Here is a 23,231-nt window from a genome sequence, read left to right as displayed (position 1 = left end):
TTACACAGAATAGCTGATTAAAATGTACAAAATGTCATTATGTCTGACCCTCCATAGCTCAAAAAACAAAACAAAACAAACTGAGAGCAGCAACAAAAACTCCCAAGCCTTTGGAGGTCTTCAAAGTTTGCACACAAATTGTGTCCTCCATAATTATTATGAATGGATTTAATCATTGTAATTCTCAGACAGCGAGCATCTCCTGTGGACCTGGTGGTTATATTTGAAAGGATAGCATTACCAAGTTTTAATAACAGACTTTAACATGCACTTAAGGAGGCACTCTCAGTTGCTGTGATTGCTAGGTTTAAAAATAGTCCGCATCAATGTGCTGCTGACAGCATGCCCTCCCTTAGTCATTTCTTCACCTGATATTTTATTGCCTCAGTGTATGGGATTTAAACGACAGAAGTGGATACCGTTTGGATTTTTCTTTTTAATCATTAGTGTAAGGCATGTCTGCACAGGGGAAAAAAAGCCCTGATATCTAGTACGGTGTAAAAGTCTTGATACTCCCCTCATTTATTCATATTTTGCTTCCAAAGAGCTGGACTTTGTTTTAATGCTTTTAAAGTACTCTCAAGCAACAATTCACTAGACTTTCTAAAGGTGTTTCAAAGTTTTGCTTTAATTACTGGCTACTTTTTCACTCACTTTTAATTTAGTCCTTGTACCAACCACTTAACACTGGCCCATGAGTTATTACACCAGTCACCTAACTCAAGGGATGAATCAGTGTTACGTTTACACATAACTAATCAAGGAACCAATTTTAAATGTATGGACTTTGGCATTTTTTGTGACAGGCTGCTAGTAACAAAGATAAGTTTGATCAACAAGGTGATTTCCAGAGCGCTATTAGCCAAAACCGTGACATATCTTATCAGGGTCTGTAGTGTGTCATTAACAAATCTGAAGTACGCAAATGAAACTGAAACAAATGAAGGAGAAAAGAACGGTATCTGTAAGTCATGTCCATAGAAAACAAAATCCAGCAATGACCTGACACAGAACCTGAGATTCGACTCGATCTACTATCTACTGTTCACGGACCATCTGAAATGGTCTCACTGTAAAGGTGGCTGTCAAGAAGGCAGCCTCAAGGAAGGGAAATCATGAGAAAAGGCTGAGATGCCAAATTACACAAGAACTAGACTGAAAATCAGGGGCAACAGGTTTTATGAAGTGATGAATCCAAATTTGAAATTGTTGGCTCAAATCGTCAATATGTATGAAGTAGATCAGGAAATGTGTACAACTGTGAGTGTGACCCATTTGTACAACACGGTGGAACATCAGTCATGGATTGGCCTCCCCATAGCCCAGACCTCAGTATTAATAAAGCAGTATGGCGTCATTGCAACAGAGAATGCAACAAAACGCAGCCAACATCCAAAGAAGACCTTTAAATGTCCTTCAAGAAGCCCAGAGAGCTATTCCTGAACATCGGTTCAAGAAATTACAAAAGAAACACAGGCTGTGCTGGAGAATAAAGGTGGTCCTACCAAATATTAACTTTCAAGGTTTTTAGAATTGTATGTTTCTGCCTATTTCCATTTATTGCACCTATTTCCCATTCTGTACTCAGTAATGTACTTGTCATATATATATATATATATATTTTAGTCCCAGAATTAATGGGACATCAGTTTTTGAAAAATGAGTTCTGGTCTCTGTTTTTTTGTTTTTGTTTTTAAAGGGTCTACATGGTCTCCAGCTCAGATAAGATGGTATGGAATAAATACTATACCGTGGATAAGCATTAAGTCAACAAACCCTATCTCAGTTCATTTAAAAAAAAAAAAAATAACACGAGATTTTCCTGAAAAGATTTTTCACGATTGGGAGGTTTTGATGACCACATTTGAAGCTGCTGTATGACCTGATGCTCCAAAATCAGCAAAAGATTATTTAACTGCATTCCGTGCAGTGACTGTGAAGACCATAACATGCGATTCAATTTCACATCCATAAAAACAGAAACATTTTCTGTGTTCTGCAGCGCAGTGTGATCCTAAACCGATTCTTCTCTCTTATCTCGAAAAAAAAATGTTTCAACTTCAAAACACAAGCACAAAGTAATTGTTATGTTATATGTCGCTTTATATTTCTTGCCTGAAGGAAAACTTCTGCCTTGACATTTATTTGACAGGTTTAGCCAAACTAAAAGCTGTGCACATAAGATAGAAATGATTACTTTTAGTTTTGCTATCATCAGGCATGATTTAATGCAAGTTCACACTTAGAGCTTGCACCACTCCTATATCACATGCATTTTTTGAGAACACCTAAGCAATTTTAGTCAAGTAGGTAGCTGGACTTTGATTATACTACAATATTTCCCCACTGCAAATGACTGCTTTTACTTTTATAAAACTTATGAACACTTTTTTGAACTTCTGGCTAAAATAGATCACTCTCTTTAAGATGAGAAGGGGATTCAAACTATTGCCCACAAAACATCAGACTTAGATTGTTTTTCTCTACATAACATCTCATCCTATTGAGAACAAACATCACGGAGAGATGTGTTTCAGTCTCTTTGTCATTGTGATGAATCGTTACCATGTTTTTAATGACCGCAGGTTGGAAAATGATTTGGTTGAGAATACTGATACACAGAGGGACAATTCCAGGAGTTTGCGGCCTCCATTAGCATGACTATGGAGATCATCAATCTGCTGCTCGTTCTTTCAAAAAATAGATTTGTTTGAGTGCAATTTTTAATTTCTAACCAACTGCATCTAAGATATGTAACATTATTTGACCGTGATGCTTGGCTATTAAGAGCAAAGACATATTAAGTATTATTACTTATTTATTAAAACTTCCTAGATTAATAATAATGGGAATATTATTTAAAACATTTTAACACGTTTATTTATTTATGCACTAAGGAAGGGGTGCTGCAACACAGCCAACACCCCTACCTCCCTGCTCATGGAAACATCTGGCTCAGAAAGCTTCTGGAAGCTTATCACCAGATAGTTGTTCTCTGCAGAGACATAAAAGATAAGATGAACCATGGAAATGCAGGCAAACAACTGAGCCAAAAGTCAACATCCATATCACAGATAATCATTAAGTCAACAAACCCTAACTAATTTACACTCACCTGTTACAACAATGATCTCATTGCTCTTGGAGCGGACTCGGAGGGTGCTGAGATCATTCTGAGGGTCAGTATCTCTGATCACGCTCCGGGCTAATGCCACAAGGTTTTGAAGTTGCTCTGCATACTATACAGTCATGGACTGATCCAAAGTTGATCTGATGGGGATGCCTTAAAACTAATTAATTTATTCAGAAATTCATCAGACATTCAGACTTCATTTTAAGATTTTCCTGGATAAATATTCTTTTTGGCAGAGGTGTAGTGCTTCCGGTGTGGTAACCTAGTCATTACCACACAGACAAGGGCCGTCAGTCATGAGGGATGCTCTCTACAACATCTGGACATAGCCAGTGGCCGTTTGACCCCCCTGCACCTCCTGAAGCTCCATTGTTCCACTGAAGGAAAAAGCACCCCAGACCATTATGCCGCCTCCTACACTGTGGAGCGTTGAAAACATCTCAGGTGGGATCTGCTTGTCCTGCCAGTAATGTTGGAAACCATCAGGACCCTCAAGGTTCAATTTTTTCTCACCAGAGAATAAAACTTTCTTCCAACTTTCAATGACCCGTGTTTGGTGCACTCTTGCAAAGTCCAAACGGTCAGTTCTGTGGTGTTCAAGGAGACGAGGATGGTGAAATTTTTGGGGGTCTTCCACTTGACTTTTTTGTTCCATAACCCTCAGGACCTTTTAAGAAATTCCAAATGACTGTCATACTGCTCCCACCTCAGCAGTGATGGCACACTGCGAGAGACCCTGCTTTTGCAGTTCAACAACTTGACCACGTTCCAAAAGGGAAACTTTTTTTGCCTTTGCCATCAGAACGTCATGACAGTGTGAATACCTGACAGAAAATGACAATGAATCCACATTTTTGCACAGATTTGGCCTTTTAAAGGCATGTGATCCTAAACTTGCGATCAGCTATAAAACAGCCTGTTTCAGTTTAAGCGTTGTTTTCAATAAACTGCATGCTCAAAAGAATGTTTTGTCTCACTCACATTTCTTCTTGCTGCATATTGAAGCTCTACTTGGAACCTTGTTAAGCTCCAACCATGCAAAATATGATTTTTTGCCATTTTTCAAGTGTTCTTAAACTTTTGATTGTATATAACGTTGGTATTGGTATTACGATTGATATACTTTGTTTCTATCCTCTAAGTTTAGTTTGAGCTCACTTAACTGTGTAACAAATTATTTTTTGGAAATGAAAAACATGTACTATGAATAATGTCTGAACCTTTTTGGTTTGACTATTTTATTTATTGTCTGTAATACATTTAAACAACAGAAGCTGACCCAAAATGCTTTAGACTCAGGACGATCTATATTCCAGGTCTCCAGAAAGTGATATTTTAAAATAAATAAAAAGCTGAAAGGTGTTTTACTTTATTAAGTAATTATTGTGCAATCACTGTGATTTAGTGGTTGTCAAAATGTTGTCATGAACAGTAACTTGAAAAAATCCTAAAACCTGACATGACATGAAGCAGGACAGACAAACCGACACTGAACTGAAGGAAACAGAGGACTTAAATACACAGAAGGGTAATGAGAGAAGTGGACACACCTGGGGAAACACAGCTAACGCAAATAAACAAGATGCCACAGGGGAAGTAAAACTAAACAAGACTTTCAAAATAAAACAGGAAACATGGAAAGACATGAACTGGGACACGCAAGCTTACACAAGAGACAGCGAGAGGGAGCGAGAGAGGGAGAGGGACACAGAGGAGAGAGACACAAAGGGAACCTACATAGACAAGGAGATAACACGTGACAAACAGAAAAAGACTAATAAACAAGGAGACACGGGTGAATCACAAAGACTAAAACTCACCCAGAGCATCCTGACCAAATGTGTCACAGTCTGGTACATAAATTGCTCTATTGCTGACCGCAAGGCACTGCAGCAGGTGGTGAAAACCGCTCAGCGCATCACAGGGACTCCACCTCCTGCCACTGAGGATGTCCACAAGAATAGATGTCTACGCCGAGCAAACATCATTCTCAGGGACTCCTCTCATCCTGCCAAGACACTCTTCCAGCTCCTCCCCTCCAGAAGGCGCTACAGGACCCTTCAGACTAAAACCAGCAGGTTTAGGAACAGCTTCTGTCCCACAGCTGTCACCCTACTGACTTCAGTCCCCTGCTGAACCTTTTCATCCACACTCACTCAATCCTTCTACACTCCTAGTGACCACGATCATTGCTGTCATTCATTCTCAATATTCACCATATTCTCACATTGGTTACGGCTATAGATTTTAGGACACTGACATACATAGTCTCTGTTATAATGCGTACACTGTTCACTGTTATAGTCAGTTCAGAGCGCTACGCTTCCACTACTGTAGATATATTCATAGCACTCTGTAGATCTGTTTGCCACACACTGGTACATCTATGTATGCATTTATGTAGCACATCTGTGTATTTGTTCATAGTACATCTGTATATTTGCCCATCTGTATAGCAATGTAGAACATCTGTATGCTATACAGGCCATCTGTAAATCTGTACATATGTATACAACAGTATACATATGTATACACAATGTACATTTGTCTGTAGCTCATCTGTATATTTGGTCTCTCTGTACATAATTCTGTTCATAACTATTACACCATTTATCCTGCCCTTATCTGTATATATCTGTATATTTGTTCTCCACTTAACTTATCTGTATATAATCTGCTCTTATTGCACTTACTGCTCTTGCACTTCTGGTTAGATGCAAACTGTATTTCGTTACCCTGTATTTATACATGTGTAATGGCAATAAAGTTGAATCCTAAACCCTAACTAATAATAACAATACAGGAACTTAACATAAGAAATCAAAAATACAAAATAAACTTAAAATATATTTTGCATTTTGACACTTTATAGGTTAAAAGTATCAGTATTGGTATTGTATTAGCAATAATGGACCTGTATTTACTTGGTATTGTTTTTTTCTGTTTGTTTGTTTGTTTGTTTTTTCATTTTAAAGCATGACATTATTATGTAGTTGTAGGAGTAATTTCTTGAACTAAGCAATCATTGTGGTGTACCAGTTTAAGATGAAAAAATATACATAAAATCAGGCCTTTACTCATGTGTTATTACTGCTCCAGCACAGTATTGACCTAAATGATCAAAAGTGAATACATACTTTAACTCACTGTGCCAGCACCTTCTTTCCTCAGTCTCATTTCTTGAGGATGACAAGAAACAGTGTGGTTCTTGGACAATGACAACTTTGAGAACCTGTTCTTGAAAAATATCAGTGAGCTCATCAAGCGGTACTGTACCAACCTGGACTGTAACTGATTTGCTTTTCCCTTTTATTAATTTGCATGTTTATGGACATCAGCTCGCTTTAATTCTATTCATTCTGACATAAACGTTTCTTCTGCACTTCCAGGTGTTGATCATACACGTGAAGCCCAAAGATCTCAGTCAGGCATACAGAAGTGTACATCTCCCTGGATGAAATCCAAGATGTCAGTGAATGTTAAGTTGCACCAAAACATTTCGAGACGAGTATTAGTTTATTTATCCAAGACATTGAAACGTGTCACCAGTGAACTGAAAAAATAACGCTGTCTTGCCATCTAGTGGTGACAGTGTGCACAGCCTCACAATGTATGTGGTCTTCTTATGATGTGATTAAAAATGGCTTCAAGGACAGACATTGTTATTTTGCCTCCTTCTTTTCTTCTCTCAGCTGAAACATTCATCTCATCCATGTCTTTCAGCGTGCACACATCAATAGCCATCACTTCACTCCTTCTGTAGCCAACCAGGATACTCTAGTCCCAAGGGAGAACCTGTCTGAGGATAAGGAAGAGTCTGATCAGCAGCAGGAGGAAAAAGAGGACGAGGAACAAGATGAATAAAGTATCAGGGCAATGAAGCTGTTTCTGAGACCTACCGGGAGTATGTGGATAGTGAGTCAATGTCAAGATAGTGGAATGTGTGTACATACGTTACCTCAAGGGTAATTTGGATTTGATATGACGGAAACAGTTAAAAAGTGACCCATATAGTGGATATAAAAACTAATTTTTTCATGTAATTGGTTCTCAAAATATTTGATACTGATATGCAATGCTAGGCATACACCGTATTTGACATTTATTGGATTATATAATGATCCAGAGGTGACTTGCATCCAGAGGTTAAGGTGATAAATTCCCTGATTCTGGGAACTAATGTCTAATGAGTTCAAAGAGTCCATTAGAACATTCATCTGGGACAGATGTGTGATACTCTTTGGCATCATTGTTGACCATAACCATGACCGGAAGTTGGAAAATTATGATTTGGAAGAAGACGCTGATACACACGGAGACAATTCAAAGAGTTTGCAGCCTCCATGAGTATGAGGATGGAGCTCATCAATCTGCTGCTCTTCCTTTATGACCTTTTTACAAGCTAATCATTCAAAAAACAAACAAACAAACTGAAAAATAAATCTAAAATTTGCTTTCGTACAATTGTGTGTTGAAAGATGCATTTGTAGCACCTGGTGACAAGGCTATGTGACATAATTTGACCATGGTGCCTGGTTATTTAAAGGCAGAAAAGATAAATAACAACAGAAATATTATTTAAAACATTTTAAAACTTTTCTGTCTTTCTTTCTTTTTCTTTTTGCACTTAGCAGGTGGTGCTGCAACACACCCAACACCCCTACCTCCATGCCCATGGAAACGTCTGGCTCAGGAAGCTTCTGGATGCCTATCACCAGATAGTTGTTCTCTGCAGAGACATAAAAGACAAGCTGAACCATGGAAATGCAGGCAAACAACTGAGCCAAAAGTCAACAACTACATCACAACAACTAAAATCATTAAGTCAACAAACCCTAACTAATTTACACTCACCTGTTACAACAATGATCTCATTGCTCTTGGAGCGGACTCGGAGGGCACTGAGATCATTCTGAGGATCAATATCTCTGACTGCGCTTCTGGCCAATACCACAAGTTGTCGAAGTTGCCCTGCATATTGTAGAGTCATGGACTGATCCAAAGTTGATCTGATGGGAACACCTTAAAAGAAATTCATTCATTCAGAAATTCATCAGACATTCAGACTGTATTTTTAATATTTTCCTGGATAAATATTATTTTTGGCAGAGGTTTAGTGCTTCCTATTTGAATAGCTGAGAGCATCAGTCATGCACATGTTTGAGCTGTTACTTGTTTACACACACTGATCAGGAATAACTGAGCAAAAGTGATCAAACAGATTAAATTTACAAACATAAAGTCATCTGTCTGACCATTTTCATCAGTTCTTACATGGTGCTTTCAGTTCCCTCCTCCCTGGATATGTCTTCTCTCTCTGTTTCACACTATCCTGTGGGACTCTTGCCCACACACTCTAACTTTGAGGCCCTCTCACTCCCTCTCTTATTCTCTAGTGAATTTTGAATGTCACAGTTACAGATGTATGTGACAGCTCAGGTGGAGCGCAGGATTCATCCAGAGGAGAGCTGCTTTATTATTATTTATTATTATTATTCCACGGTGTAAACCTGGACTCTAACACTTGATCTAAGCACACATTTTTTCTTCTTCTGTATGCCATGTGAGGTTATGTATTTTTTTAAATTACTACTAAATACTGTAACATTCAGACATTAATCTGCTCTCATTTTTTTAGTCATTTTTTCTCTCAACTGTTGCATTTTCACAGATATTTAAATGTTCTATATTACAGATCTGAGAGAAGGAGAAAAACAAACTACATAAAAATGATCTTTAGTGTTGCAGAGCTTTATGACTGCATAATTTGACAAAAAATCTTAAACACTGCAAATCTATTATTTAAAAAAAATATCTCAGTTGCCTAATGCATCTTGTACCGTGGCTTCGCTGTAGTTCTCTGAAAGGGAAACCAAATACAAATAAACTACAATAATAACTGTGTCCATGGGCCAGATTTATTAATGCTCTCCTCTAGAGCACAACTATCTTTTGGCATTAAAAAGCAGCTGTTGGGATTTAATGAAGAGGCACGGTATCGGTTATGGTACTGAAAGCAGTTTAACAGTAAATTTAACATAGTAAAAGGTGACATTATATTGTTTTGGGGGTTTGTGACAGTTAGAGTGCTCAGTTATTTGAAATGAGAAGGCTAAGTGTTATCAGAGAGTGTGTAATTTTAAATGGAAATAGACTGGTACTTACACGGCATTTTTCTACTTTAACTGAGCACTGAAAGTGCTTTGTGGCGGGTGGATGACTCAAAGCTGTGAGCACAGCACTCTGTCCTATAACACTTCATTCTGTCCTCATGTAGAATGTTTAGAGCTGAGTCCCTTTCTGGTCCTCTGTAGTAATAGTATTTTACTGAAACTGAGCAAAACTGAGCTGCATTTCAGCTTTTTAACTGCATTTCTGCACAGAGATCAATACAAAATGAAAACATCTCTTCACACCTTTTTTCAGCAGTGTGTACACAGAGCGATTTGGATCGTTCTTCACGCACATGCTCACGTTCTAATGGCAAACAGTGTTGGTGTAAGAAAACGTGTTAACCATGCAGTTACACTGTGTTGTTTTTGTTAGGCAATAACTTGCTCCTTTGTAATCCTTCATGGAGCCACTAATCTGTGCTGCTCTTGCTAGTTATTTACTGAAATGAACTGTCGATAGCTATCAGCTACAAAACTAACACCGTGCCTCTTCGGAAAACCCCAACAGTAACTTTTTGACACCAAAAGAGGGTTTTAAGCTGCCGCAGACCATTATTTTTGTCTTTTACCTTAATTAACTTTCTTCCATTTCAACTAATTATAACATCCATGAATATTTTATTTCCTCTGTGAAAAAAAGCGACAGAGCATCATTCTGAGCAGTACTGCTCTGCTTTTTGGTGTTGCTTACCATCTGGATCGACGACTAGCGTTCCAATAACACCTTTAGTGGCTTCAATCCTCTTCATTTGTGCCTCAACTTCCTCACCCTGCTCAACCAAAAACACGATCAGGCGCACGTTTACATAAAAAATGTGGCTTTTCCAGAACTGATAAAACTGTAATCAACCTGATGGTTGAGGGATTTCGTGTCCCATTTAAAGTTAGAAAATGTTAAATATATTCTAAAAGAAAAAAAAAGGACATTTTTATTAATGTATGTGGCCTATTTACACCCTGCTTCTCGACTGTTAGTGCGATAACAAATTGGAATGATTTATAACAATGTCTTACAAGTATAAGTGGCAGCAGGCATACTCAAGTAATGGGAGTAAAGTCACCCCCATTTGACTTTACTTACTTATCGGAAGTGTCATTCATTTTCAGATACTAAGTGTAGCTTGCTAGAATCAAATGACAGAACAAATACTAAGGCTTTCTGTCTTATATAGTTCATAATCCATCGTGATTGTGTGATTAGTTTCGTATAATATTACTGAAATGTAGTAAAGAGAAAATAAAAATATAACATAATAAATGAACACAAAATTAAATATAAAGCCAAGACTCCTACTTTGAGTGGTTATTTGATAGTGGTTTGTATCATTTCGGGTTGTAAACCTGTTATAATACTTGTATCCCCTTAAAAAGAACGGTAGCTGATAAGTACTGGCAGGTTGATGTATTGTTCACCTTGTTTGGTAAACATAAACATAATTAAAGTTATCATTATGTAGGCTTCTGCTGTTGTGATTTGACGCTATATAAATAAAACTGAATTGAATTGAATTAAAAGTTGTTCATAAAGTCGTACCATTTCGTCGGCCTTCTTGCTCTTTTTGTGCGTCTCTACGGTCTCTCTGTTGCCAAGAGAAACGGAAGAGACGTCAGGAGCGAGCGGAAGTGTAGCGTAGCCGTCATTGTGTGGAGGTGTGTTGTGTTCTGTTTATCCTGCCTGCGAAAATGCCGGAGTTAGCGGTGGAAAATGTGGTCGTTCACCCCCTTGTGTTGCTCAGCGTGGTGGATCATTTCAACAGGTCAGTGAGATCTGTATTTAAGTTCCGTCTTATTATCAATATTGGACTCCAAAGTGTCCTGAAGTGTGACGCCGCAGCTAGGCTAAGCTAAGGTTAGCCATGCTGAGTCAGAGTGCCGTTAGCTAGTTAGCTTCTTAAAGTGTCAATGTACTGTATGAGCTGTTAATGAATCCTTAAAACAATGTTATTCATTAGCATTTCTACAAACTAATCCACGTACCCGAACAGTTTGATCTGGTGTCATTAAACATGACGGAGCTGTGCACTGACTCTAGCTTAGCTTACAGGTTAGCTAACGAGTCAGACTGTATGGGCTCCATTGATTACATTTTTACAGAAATCTGTGACGATAACAGCTTCCTCTGCTCGTTTCTTTTTTAAATTCTTGAATCTACAGGATAGGAAAAGTGGGAAATCAGAAACGAGTGGTCGGTGTCCTCCTGGGGTCATGGCAGAAAAAAGTTCTGGACGTCTCAAATAGTTTTGCAGGTAAAGTACATCCTCAGACATCTTTTCACCTTAAAATACTTAAGCCAAGCATTTACACTGTCCATTTCCACTGTAATATGTTTATATCTTTAGAAAATATATGTTCACGGAATGTGTTTTAGTTAGAACAGTCAGAAACGGACACGTTATGACTCCAGTGCCTGTGTTAGGTTCTTGATTATCTTATTCCCACATATCTTTTAACTTTTAACTTTGTCTACCAAGTCCAGCAGCATCTCACAGTCTGTGATTTCTGCTTTATTTTATTTTCTTGCATTTAATAACCATTAAACATCTTTGTCATTTGAAGTAAAGAAATCTCTGGTATTCTGTTTCTGACCTTTGCTTTTCAACCTCTTTTTGACACAAGCATGTCCACTAAACATATGGGTGACCAACCTGATTCATTTTCTGCCATGTTAATATAGACAAATGCTGTTTCTAAAGCAGTGATAAAACATTTGTTCAAACACTTATGTTTGTTTTCATTTTAAAGCTTGGAATCATTTTTATGAAGTTGTATGTGCCTGGACATGGCGCAGTGCATTCATAACAGCCAGTTTTTACCCAGATTGTCCTGACAACACATCATCACTACCTTTAAGGGCTCAGTACACTGGTCACGTTGGTGACTTCATGTGCTATCGGTAGCGTCAGCACACAGCCGGTGTATAATTTAGCCGGTGCAGTGTTCTTCTGAATAATTGATCAGACAAAATCTCCACATCAGCGCTGATATAGGAGGAAGAGAAGTCAAAAGCAAAAATAAAGCATTTTTCCACAAAGTCTCATCTTTTCAGACTAATGCAACATCTCCCTTTGTATAAGCTGTGAATCTCTTTTGTAGTGATATAGCATTAAAACAGTGGTCAAAACTGACAGTTACACACTTGTGTCTTCAACACAAGTCTGCAGTGGCACAACACACCAGATTACAAAAATTGAGAGGTGCACAGCTGGCAGAAACAGACTTGCGACAGCAGATGTGACGTCAGTTTATATTCAGCTTTGCTATACAGTGGATATAATGGGGTCTTCACACCTACAAATCCCTATATGCTCTTGCTCCCCAGTATTTATCTGACATTCTCCTCCCCTGCGCCATATCCTTATTCATTTAATTATTATTTTTCTTTGTTCTAACTATTAAGCGATTACAGGACACCAGTGTAAAAATAAGTGATGTACCAGTTTAAGAAGATCTATTAAGTCAGGGTTGTCTCATGTCTCATTACTTCCTGCTACAGCACAGAATATGTATTCTGAGCCAGTTTTTAAACACACTCTCAAGTTGTTTTTGTTTTTTTTCCTCCCCAGTGCCATTTGATGAGGATGACAGGGATGACTCAGTTTGGTTCCTGGACCATGACTACTTGGAGAACATGTATGGCATGTTCAAGAAAGTTAATGGTAAAAGCAGTGCTTCTGTCTCTTAAATTAGTATGTTTTTAATGTTAGTGTGTCATTCATACATTTGCGTTCACTTTTTCAGCCAGAGAACGAATAGTTGGCTGGTACCACACAGGACCCAAATTACACAAGAATGACATTGCCATCAATGAGCTCATCAAGCGGTACTGTACCAATTCGGTAAGTAACTGATTTGCTTTTTCCTTGTATTAATGTGCATGTTTGTGGACATCAGCTCGCTTTAATTCTAATCATTCTGACATAAACGTTTGTTCTACACTTCCAGGTGTTGGTCATCATAGACGTAAAGCCCAAAGATCTCGGTCTGCCCACAGAAGCATACATCTCTGTGGAGGAAATCCATGATGTAAGTGATCGCTAAGGGGCAACAAAAGTTGGAACAAGTACTTTGTTTAGTTGTTTTTCCTCAGATCAGATTAAAAAAATCTTAATTCATATGGATAATTCCTTCTTTCTAGGATGGCACTCCTACGTCCAAGACATTTGAACATGTCACCAGTGAGATTGGAGCTGAGGAAGCAGAAGAAGTGGGAGTGGAGCACCTGCTGAGGTACTGAACAAACATTTGAATTTAAACACATTAATGCTACACTGTTAGTGGAATAGAAATTTCAATAAACAAACAATAAGTGGTATAACTGTACAGAGCATCAACTGTGCATTGCTAGGGCTGCATGATTATGGCAAATTTTATCACAATTATTTTGATTGGTGTTGAGATAAAAATTGATTTTAGTGACAAAAATGTTTTAATTAGACTTTGATATAAACATAACTATGCTTTCATGTTCCTGCTGATGTAAAAATCTCTGTATCAACATAACATTCATCCTCGTTCGCCTAAATTGCACCTCTCAGAAGAAGAAAAATAGAAATAAAGAAATTGGACCAAAATTTAACACACAATTAAATTAACCGGGCACTGCGTTCACTTTTACACTGTGCTTCATTTCTTTTAATTAAAACGTTTTTGCCAACATATAAAATTTTTATTCAGCTGGCTTAAATGCATAAAAGGCAAAATATAAAATCCTTTGTAACTGCATGGATGTGAAGTGACAAAGTTCTCATGAGTTGTGATATACCTCTTCATGTCCCATGCAATATTTAGTTGTTCTTGTCAGAGGGAATAACATATCTTTTGTCCACTGTGCTGATCAATTTCTTGCAGTCTTTGTTACTCACTGTCTTTAGTGAACATGCGCCTCTGACCAAGTGTAATGTGGTTGTGCTGAGGATACATCACATTAGCAACCACTGCATTGTCTCTACAGAGACATCAAAGATACAACGGTGGGCACACTATCACAACGCATCACAAACCAGGTTCACGGCCTAAAGGGACTCAACTCTAAGCTGTTGGACATCCGCTCTTACCTAGAGAGGGTGGCTGCTGGCAAACTTCCCATCAACCACCAGATCATCTACCAGCTGCAGGATGTTTTCAACCTGCTGCCTGATGTAAATCTACTGGTAAGTTGTTTATGTTTGAGGTCTGTTTACTTTATTTTTAATCTGGCAGCTTTTTAAGTGCAAGAGATTATAAAACACGTATAGCTGTATGCTACTTTGGGAATTTCATGTTTGCACTAAATTAAAGATGTGGCTGTTACCTTTTCTTTTCTTTTCTTTTCATTAAATTTTTACAAATACTTTAATAATCAATGCAGAAACGTAATAAGGAAAACTGTGTTTAGTGTGATAGTGTTTTTAAACAAAACTCAAAAATGAACTGGCATTTTCAATATCGTGATAAAATATTCATATGCCTTACTAATGTGTTTTTAATTGCTGTGATAAACAAAACCTTTGGTGTGAATATGAGCTCTGTGTGTGTTTGGGGGGGGTCTTATCGTAAAAATCTGTGGTCAAATACTGCATCAAATAGCAATATTAAATGTCTTTTATTATACATAATAAACTACTAAGATGTTTGCTGGGATAATATGTAAGTTTTTTTTATTTTGCAGGAGTTCACAAAAGCCTTTTACCTAAAGACCAATGACCAGATGTTGGTGGTCTACTTGGCCTCGCTCATACGCTCTGTGGTGGCTCTGCACAACCTGATCAACAACAAGATTTCCAACCGAGATGCAGAAAAGAAGGAAGGACAGGAAAAGGAGGAAGGCAAGAAAGAGAAGAAGGATGACAAAGAGAAAAAAGATGACAAGGAGAAAGAAAAAGAGAAGGAGAAAGCAGACGGTGCCAAGAAAGATGAGAAGAAGAAAAAATAGTGAGCATTCTTCCTCTGCGGTCCTCTCTCAAATCACACCGCCATCTTCTGGATGGTGCTCTACTTTGTGTCCACAGGCACAGCTCTGTATGTGGGTCTCGGGCTAAAAGTAGGACTCTATATGGGGAACGGTGTCATTTGAGATTTGGTCTCATGGTCACAAACGGCACTCTCAAAGACTTGTTATCCTACAGAGATGATGTTGTTTGCTCGTCGGTGTTGGCCAGTGTGAGAACATGCTGTGTCCTGTTTTCATAGTTGCCATAGCCTCGATGTTGCAAACACCCGGTGTTGCTTTTTTTCTTTTCTTTTTTTTTTTTTTGTATGTTCGAGGAAATGTTTCTGTATCACTCATTAAACTTGGATCATATTATAAGATGATTGTTCTGATTCTGTCTTTACATTTTTACACATTGTTTATCCTTAATATTTAAAAGAAGACATGTGGTAAAGTCACTGTTATAATTTTAGAATTGTGACTCCACTTATTATTATGGAAGGGGAAGTTGAGTTGGAGAAAAACAAATGTGCAAGTGCTTACGCTGTGTGTGTTTGTGTAAACTGGTAGGGCAGTTTTAACTTGACAAATTGTCAACTGATATAGCTGACTTGTTTTAAAGCGATACTACATAAATACAGCAAAACTAAGCTTTAATTTAAATACTTAAGGCAAGAAAGCCAGGGGAATAATGTTCCCCTGTAGAGAAACTGTTATTAATAGAGCATAATGGGAAAAGAAAATACTTCAGATCTTTTAGAAATTGCACACAATTTGTTTTCACATTTGAAGCTCATCAAGCAGATGATGCAAAGCAATGTCCTCAGCAAAGGTTCTGACTAGTCTGAAAGACACAGCTAGCACCTTAATGAGTAATAACCCAGTGAATTGCCTGTTTCAGTATAACTTTTTCACACTTATTCTTTCATACACAAGTTTTGCATTAGTAAAGAATAAAAACACTTTAATTACAACTGTGATAATCATTTAACATTTCTGATTTTTTAAATTTGAATTAAGCTACAGGAAACATTTCTAGCACATATTGTCAAATTAAAAGCGGTTTAATTAATGTATTGGGCTTGTCTGTGAAATCATTGCGGAGCACAGATGCGTGATAAACGCTCGCGCACAGCTCTTTGATGAGGAGGAGCCGTCACCTGGCATGTTTTTGTTTTTTTTTTAAACTGCGTCATCTGCAGCCTCTCCCCAGCGCTGGAAGTTTCTCGCTCTTTCACTTACCAAAATATACGAGTAGGAGTAACACCACCATAGCGCGTTTAAGCCCTGGTTGTGTGGGACAAATCAGATTATCGGAAAGACAAACTGGATTCTGACGTAAAGGGCTTAAAACCCGGCGGAGGAGCGTCGCGTGTGCCGCTCCAGCTCACAAGCAGTCCGTAAAAAAAAAAAAAAAAAAAAAAAAGGAAAAGAGGAGAGCCGCTCGTGCAGCCTCCTGTCATCAAACCTCCACACACCCCTCCTCTTCCCCGTCTCTCAGGACCTGAGCATGACTGTTCAGATTTTTCGCTGCGACTGAACGGATCGGACGGCCGCCGGGGGTGTCATGGCTTCCTATCTGCAGGTGAGGCTGCCAGCTGCCGTCCTCTCTCCGGGCTGGGGTGTTTCGTACTTGTCGGGGTGTGGTTGTGCGCGGGGCACGGTAGGCCCTTTTAAATAGAAGGGAGGAGGCACGAGCTTTTCCCTCGCAATCTAAGCTGTCATGCCTTTTTACCTTACCGCCACCCTACCACTAATTCGCCCAGTAAATTGGGTAAACAGGTGGTTGAGAGGCTCGGTGTTGCCGGGGGTGGGGGGCTTCACTTTGATTTAACGCATCTTTGGCGCACATTATCTGTCAGTGCCAAATAGTTTGCGCATTTCAATTTATGGTTCCAGATAGCTGATGATGAGAAAGGCCACGACCTGGACCTTTTCTGTGTTCCCAGACATTATGAGAACGATTTGGACAAGGTGATTATCCCACATGGACTCATCATGGACAGGTAAAGTGATTTGTCACCTCTCTGGCTGGGTTTTTTGTTTTGTTTGTTTTGTTTTGGGGGGGTTGGGGTTCACAGCAGACATCTTTGTTGCACAGGTGTACTGATGATGGGAAACTGCTGCAATCGTGAGGTACTTAGTGGAGCGGACTCGTGTTTTCAGAATGTGTGCTATGAAAAACAGGTGTGCACTATACAAAATACTGCTAGCCACAACCAGGGGTGGATTTGTATGTGGGTTTGAGGGCATATGAAGACTCAATGCCAGTAGTGCTAAAGTGCAAAATCACTTAAAGGATATTCTCCCCATCATTTAAGAACTAGGCGTCATTATGATTTACAGTGCTGTCACTGTTTCTCTCTCCCACCTCCTCTTTGATGCAGGACAGAGCGCCTGGCCCGCGACATCATTCGAGACATGGGGGGACACCACATTGTAGCTCTGTGTGTGCTGAAAGGCGGCTACAAGTTTTTTGCAGACCTCCTCGACTACATTAAATCACTGAACCAGAACAGTGATAAATCAGTCCCGCTGACAGTGGATTTCATTAGGGTGAAGAGCTACTGCGTAAGCCGCCTTTCTCATTTCATGGATGTGAGCGGAGGGAAATGGAGTTGGCAGAAGTACAAATGAGAGCATTCTTGTTAAAAATCGCTGCAGTGCAGAGGCATTTTGGAAAAGTAGACTTTTTTTTTTTTTGATAAAAACTTTCATTATGAGGGAGTTTGAGCTTATGGATACTGTCTCATTTTTGTGCCCCCCCAGAATGATAAGTCAACTAACAATGTTAAAGTCATTGGAGGGGATGAGCTGTCCAATCTCGCAGGCAAGGTTAGTCTTTCTGTCACAGAGAAATGCTGCTGTCTTCTTCATAGAGGTTTAAATTATTAACTTTGCTTCTGTTTTTTTGCTCCGCAGAATGTTTTGATTGTTGAGGTAAGCTCTTGTTATTATCATTCAGGTGGCTGAATGATGAATGAATCATCTAAAACATGATCTCTATTATTAGGGTTAAATAAAACATTAAATACTCATATTTTATTACTGCTACTGTAGTGGTTTTAAATTACAGTTATGTTTGCTTGCTTTTAACATTAAATATCAGACATGATATCTGATAGATGCTTATTTGTGCTTACATCTCTAATTCGACCACTTCCGGCCTTGTTGAAAGGATATTGTGGAGACAGGAAGGACGATGGAAACACTACTTTCTCTACTGAGTGAATGTAATCCTAAGATGGTTAAAGTTGTAAGGTAGGCACCCTCAGATGCTGTTTATCGTGCATGAGACTGAATTACAGACCTCCACAGTAACTGGCTGGTATGTCTTCAGAGAGACAAAATGCATCTAACTAACGGGTACTCTCCTTTAGGACTGTATTAGAGATGTGATGTGACGGAAGGATGGAGCAGCTTAAGAGTTAATCTGCAGTTCTATTAACTGCACTGTGGAGGCAGAGGCCATTTCTCTGATGTATTCCTGATAGCAGGTTAAAACAGGAAAAGTGCTCAGCCGATACAGTTCCCCTCTGTTTGCACCACTTACAGTAGTTTGGGAGGGACATCTCTGTGGCTTTGATGTGTGCCGTGTAATAGTCTCCTATCAGTTTTTTGTCATACCCATTTAAATAGAATTATAGACTTTTAAGGGGTAGTTTACCACAGGAAAAAATAAAACTCCTCCCACTTGAGTGTGATTTCGAACCATGTGATTATTTTCTGTTCCCCCTGAGGTTTTGCAATATCTACCACTGAAATGTCTTTCGAGCACACTGCAGCTGAACAGACACTTTTACAATCCACAAGCGTCTATTTTTTTCAGTTAGAATTGTCATTTTCTAGAATCTACCACAGTAAAAAATTTATTTTGTGAAATAGGATTCCCCAGTTTTGTCTGTACATGGGTCCATAAGCTAAAAAAAAAAAGTTTAATCTTGGACTGCAAATAGCCATCTATGGGTGGATGTAACAGGGCAGTGAAAGATGTAAAACGTGACCTGAACAGTCTTTGTTTTGATGACAGCTTTTTGTCTTTGACTTCCTCATAAAGCTTTCCGCATTTATCATTCTAGTCTCCTGGTGAAGAGGACCCCAAGAAGTTCAGGATATAGACCAGACTGTGAGAACCTCTTATTTTTCTTCTACATTCTCTGTGTAGTGACGAATGGTATGGCTCAATTTGTGACTTTCAGTCATTTGCGACTCTTCGAAGACCCAGTGAAAATTTTAATAAAGCAGGATTATAATTAATCTCAGGGAAATCTACTCTAAATGTAGCCGAGCCTGGCACTTATGTACTAATGCAAGCCTTATAACCCCCTGCTCACACCATCTATGATTATGTAATGCTTTTAGGTTTGAGTTGGGTAATCTCTTTAAGATCGTCCCTCAAGGACAGCTGTTACTGTAAGTGTTTTGACTTTCCGCTGAGACCATAAAAGAGCAGTGACTGCTTGTTTATGTCAGAGCCAGTTTGTTGCTTGTTTTCTTCCAGTGGTCTTAAAAGTAGCTTCTGGTTTCTCTTATTTATAACCCCTTGTATCAGTGATATTACATAGGGAGATTTCCTCTTCTCACAGCTCCTAATGCTCCTATCACTGCAGCCACTTTAGACTTTACCTTTCCCATCTGCTCCAGTTGTTTCTTCTGCCCTTGCTAGTTCTCTATTTTTTGTGTTTCTTCTTAGTTGCTGTCGGCTGAGATCCCCACATCTATCACAGATGCACTTTGTTAACCACCACTATGTCTGGTTGGTTAGTCAGCAGCTGCTTGTCTGTCTAGAAGTCAAGCTCTGATAGGACCTTGTTGTTATACTGCTATGATCAGAACTCTCCTCTAAGCCATCCTTTTCTATCCACTGGTAGTATTTCTTAATGCCAGCTCCTTCCTCTATCCGTTGATGGTACATTCCAGGAACAGATTCCCATAGGGGTTTGGTCATCCATGATAGTTCCTCGTCCTGTTCCCCAAGTATCCTCAGTTGTCTGAGGTATTCTTGGCACTCACTAATCCTCTCCGTTCCTTTTTTCTGTTGCTCATAAACCCTCAGGGTGCTAGACTTCAGGTAGAGAGCTCCGTGCATTGTGAGGAGTTTTGGTGTCTTGACATGAGTGCCATCTCTCTCCTCCTGTGGTCAGCTTATTATTCAAACTGGGTATCTGATGATCGATAGGGCACAGACATTGATGGCTTGGATCTTATTCCTTCTGTTCAGCTAGCTTCTTAGAACCTACAATACCTTTTGGAGGTATATGGCTGTGGCTGATCTTTGTGCGACTTTGTCATGGTTCTCGTTGGCCTGTGGGATATACAGGTACTTATAGTTGTTCTATATATCTGCTATTTTATCTTCTGGCAACTGCACCCCTTCATATCCATCGTATCAGCTCTTAATGATGAGCTGGCTTAGAGGGTTGAGGCCTATGCAGAACAGCAGCGGGGACACTTTGGTATATTCTGCATTTGATGGCAACTTAAGTGATTGCCTTCGATTTTGTTTCCTGTGTTGTGTTCCACAGACCCACTGACTTCCTGATGAAGGTTATTAGTATACTATTAGCTTTGTACAGTGCCAACCACTCCAGTATCCATGTGATTTTACTTATATAATATAAATACATATTATAATGTTTGTTTGTTTGTTTGTTTTCCCCCAGACATCGGTTTTGAGGTACCGGATGCCTTTCTGGTTGGCTATGCTTTGGATTACAACGAGTACTTCAGAGATCTCAGTGTAAGTGTTTTTTGGAAGTTGATTACTCAAGGTCTCCTATTATAAAGGTGATTTTTAACACAGATTTAGCTGGTTTGGATCACTGCAACATTCACTGGAGATAGCTGTGGTTCTAATAATCGCTGGCAAGCTGGTATAATACTGGACCCTGATTTGCCCCCATGCATCCATTGGCATGCAAGTTTGTGAATGTGTGTGATAGGGTGAATGGTGCGTGTAGTTAAAAAGTGCTTTGAGTGCTCAGAGTAGAAAACCAAAGTGCACAAGTGCCAAACCATTCTATTTACAGAGGTGTGGAAAATGTTAGATGTTTTTACATGCTCACAAGAACAAGTGCACCTGAGATACTGAATGAGTAATTGGCTTGATATTTCACAAATTATCTGTCTGCCCTAAGATGAAATTATTTTAGATATTATTGCTTTTACATGGTTGTTTTGAGGACCCATCTAATATGAATTATCAGGATTTATCCTGCATTAAAAACTGATTTTGACCTTCACTGAAAGGAAAAAAATTTTTTTTTTCTCTAAATGGTCTAAGTGGGATTACATTTTCTTTAGCTTAGTTTGAGTGCACTAGTTGTGCCATAACAATATGTGGACCAGTTATGCTTACATACATAGTCACCCACCAGAGTCCCAATTTTAACCTAATCATGACATTATTTAGGCAGACTGTTGATGTTAATTTTAGTCACTTTATCCTCAAATCTTCAAAGTGGAAAAGTATATTTATAGTGTTTTGTATAGTTACAGGATTGGGCAACAAATGTTTTTTTTGTTTTTTTTTTGTTTTGTTTTTTTTTTTTTAATATGGTTGTGTAGTGTTGTATTAAAATGTTAAGGTATTTCTGAAAATAACTTGGCCTTAAATATTTGCTGCAGTAGGAATAAAAGAGGTGTAAAAAAAAAAAAAAAAAAAGGCAACTGCAGTTTCAGGGTCCTGATGTTCTGCCTGCTTACGCACCATGAGGCTGCCATGTTTGGTGTCACTGGTTTTTAGTGAAACCAGTGTTATAATATTCAGCATTTCTGTTGATGTTTTTTTCCTCTTCTTTTCCTCAGCACATCTGTATACTGAATGACCAAGCAAAGGAGAAGTACAAAGTGTGAGCAGATGAAGTGCTGCAGAGGCCGATGTCTGAATCGCTGAAGACTTGGACCACTGTGACGAGCCTCGTTAGCTTTGCTGTGTTTTGAAACGTATTTATTTTTCTATATGCGAATCCACAAAAAGTGACTTGTGGGTTGTAACTAACTTTAAGAACATTTCTTTCCCCCCTTATAAGTGGGATTAATTCTGTATATTATCAATATTTTGGTTGTCAATTTATTGAATTTATGTTAAGACTGAAGGTGTAAATAACAGTTTTGAATAGAAGTGGAGATAAAAAAAAAAAGTAATTAATTTGCTCTTATGGAAGTACACACATCTCAGGCTACTGCTTTATTTTCAGTGAGCTGTCAGATTATTTGTAGCCTTCGAATGTTTGAATGTTTCAGTTTGGATTTATACTGAAGACATATCCTCTCATTATGCCATAAAATGACTTGTCATGTACTGTATGTTTTGATTCATGTCCAATGTTTTCACCAAGGATCTCTTTACAGCAATACAAATCCCAGTGAAACCTCGAGTCTGTTTTCTATTTTCCCAGAAGAGGGAGTAACACTGCATTTATGCATGTTTTTACAAAAGTAATAGGCCTACTTTAAACTAATTACCAAAACACACTTGACTGTGGTACTATGTGAAATAGGAGTGGCAAGAAAAAAGGATGTGAGGGGGGGTGTAGGACATGTTTCAGGGCAGCAAGACTGTGGTTAAGAATGACAAGTACAGTTGGGATTGTATCAGGAAGGAGGCTGAGCTGGAGGTAACCAGGATATACAGGATTAGCAAATGAGTACATCAGATGGACAGGTTGGAGAGACGAGGCTGAGATGGTTTGGATGTGTGCAGATGATAGATCGCGGATATACTGGAGAAAGGATGTTGAAGATTGAGGAAAAGAGGAAGGAGTATGTACAGTGGGTTAGTGAGACAGAGGAGAAAGCTACGGATAGGGTGATGTGGAGGTAAATGATACACTATGGCGACCTCTAAAGGAGGCAGCAGAGAGGAGACTAACGCGACAAAAATACCCTCTCTCGAGTTTCTCCGCAGTCATGATAATCTCCGTGATCCTATTAGAGAATGTTTTAAATTATCAAACACTCTCAAAATACACTTGTACTCTTTTTGAGGCTCAAGCATCAACACCAAACGCTTTAG

General features: G+C 38.8%; 3 protein-coding genes across 4 annotated transcripts; 2 read left to right on the top strand and 1 right to left on the bottom strand.

Moving 5' to 3' along the window:
• Nucleotides 1-6,516: 6,516 nt before the first annotated feature.
• Nucleotides 6,517-10,915, bottom strand: LOC309709698 (dynein light chain roadblock-type 2-like). Of its 2 annotated transcripts, none has more exons than XM_082538475.1 (5): nucleotides 10,841-10,915; nucleotides 9,998-10,076; nucleotides 7,988-8,155; nucleotides 7,798-7,862; nucleotides 6,517-6,932 (listed from the first exon to the last, which is right to left on the bottom strand). In XM_082538475.1, exons 1-5 carry the CDS (start codon nucleotides 10,841-10,843, stop codon nucleotides 6,882-6,884), a joined length of 366 nt encoding a protein of 121 aa, XP_082394601.1. In that variant the 5' UTR covers nucleotides 10,844-10,915; the 3' UTR covers nucleotides 6,517-6,881. The 2 variants fall into 2 exon arrangements, with proteins under 2 accessions (XP_082394601.1, XP_082394602.1); XM_082538476.1 differs by having other exon boundaries at nucleotides 6,517-6,928.
• Nucleotides 10,903-15,592, top strand: psmd7 (proteasome 26S subunit, non-ATPase 7). Its single transcript, XM_082538470.1, has 8 exons — nucleotides 10,903-11,063; nucleotides 11,461-11,552; nucleotides 12,870-12,962; nucleotides 13,045-13,142; nucleotides 13,249-13,329; nucleotides 13,442-13,533; nucleotides 14,258-14,456; nucleotides 14,954-15,592. Exons 1-8 carry the CDS (start codon nucleotides 10,990-10,992, stop codon nucleotides 15,215-15,217), a joined length of 993 nt encoding a protein of 330 aa, XP_082394596.1. The 5' UTR covers nucleotides 10,903-10,989; the 3' UTR covers nucleotides 15,218-15,592.
• A 742-nt stretch (nucleotides 15,593-16,334) lies between these two features.
• hprt1l (hypoxanthine phosphoribosyltransferase 1, like) lies at nucleotides 16,335-22,587 on the top strand. Its single transcript, XM_082538474.1, has 9 exons — nucleotides 16,335-16,799; nucleotides 17,114-17,220; nucleotides 17,602-17,785; nucleotides 17,984-18,049; nucleotides 18,137-18,154; nucleotides 18,393-18,475; nucleotides 19,294-19,340; nucleotides 20,878-20,954; nucleotides 22,022-22,587. The coding sequence occupies exons 1-9, from the start codon at nucleotides 16,782-16,784 to the stop codon at nucleotides 22,067-22,069; spliced, it is 648 nt and encodes a 215-aa protein (XP_082394600.1). The 5' UTR covers nucleotides 16,335-16,781; the 3' UTR covers nucleotides 22,070-22,587.
• The last annotated feature ends 644 nt before the right edge of the window (nucleotides 22,588-23,231 follow it).

The sequence above is a fragment of the Aulonocara stuartgranti genome, assembly GCF_965226115.1.
Source record: "Aulonocara stuartgranti genome assembly, chromosome: 7".
NCBI lineage: Eukaryota > Metazoa > Chordata > Actinopteri > Cichliformes > Cichlidae > Aulonocara > Aulonocara stuartgranti.
This window is presented reverse-complemented; position numbering and strand designations above follow the sequence as displayed.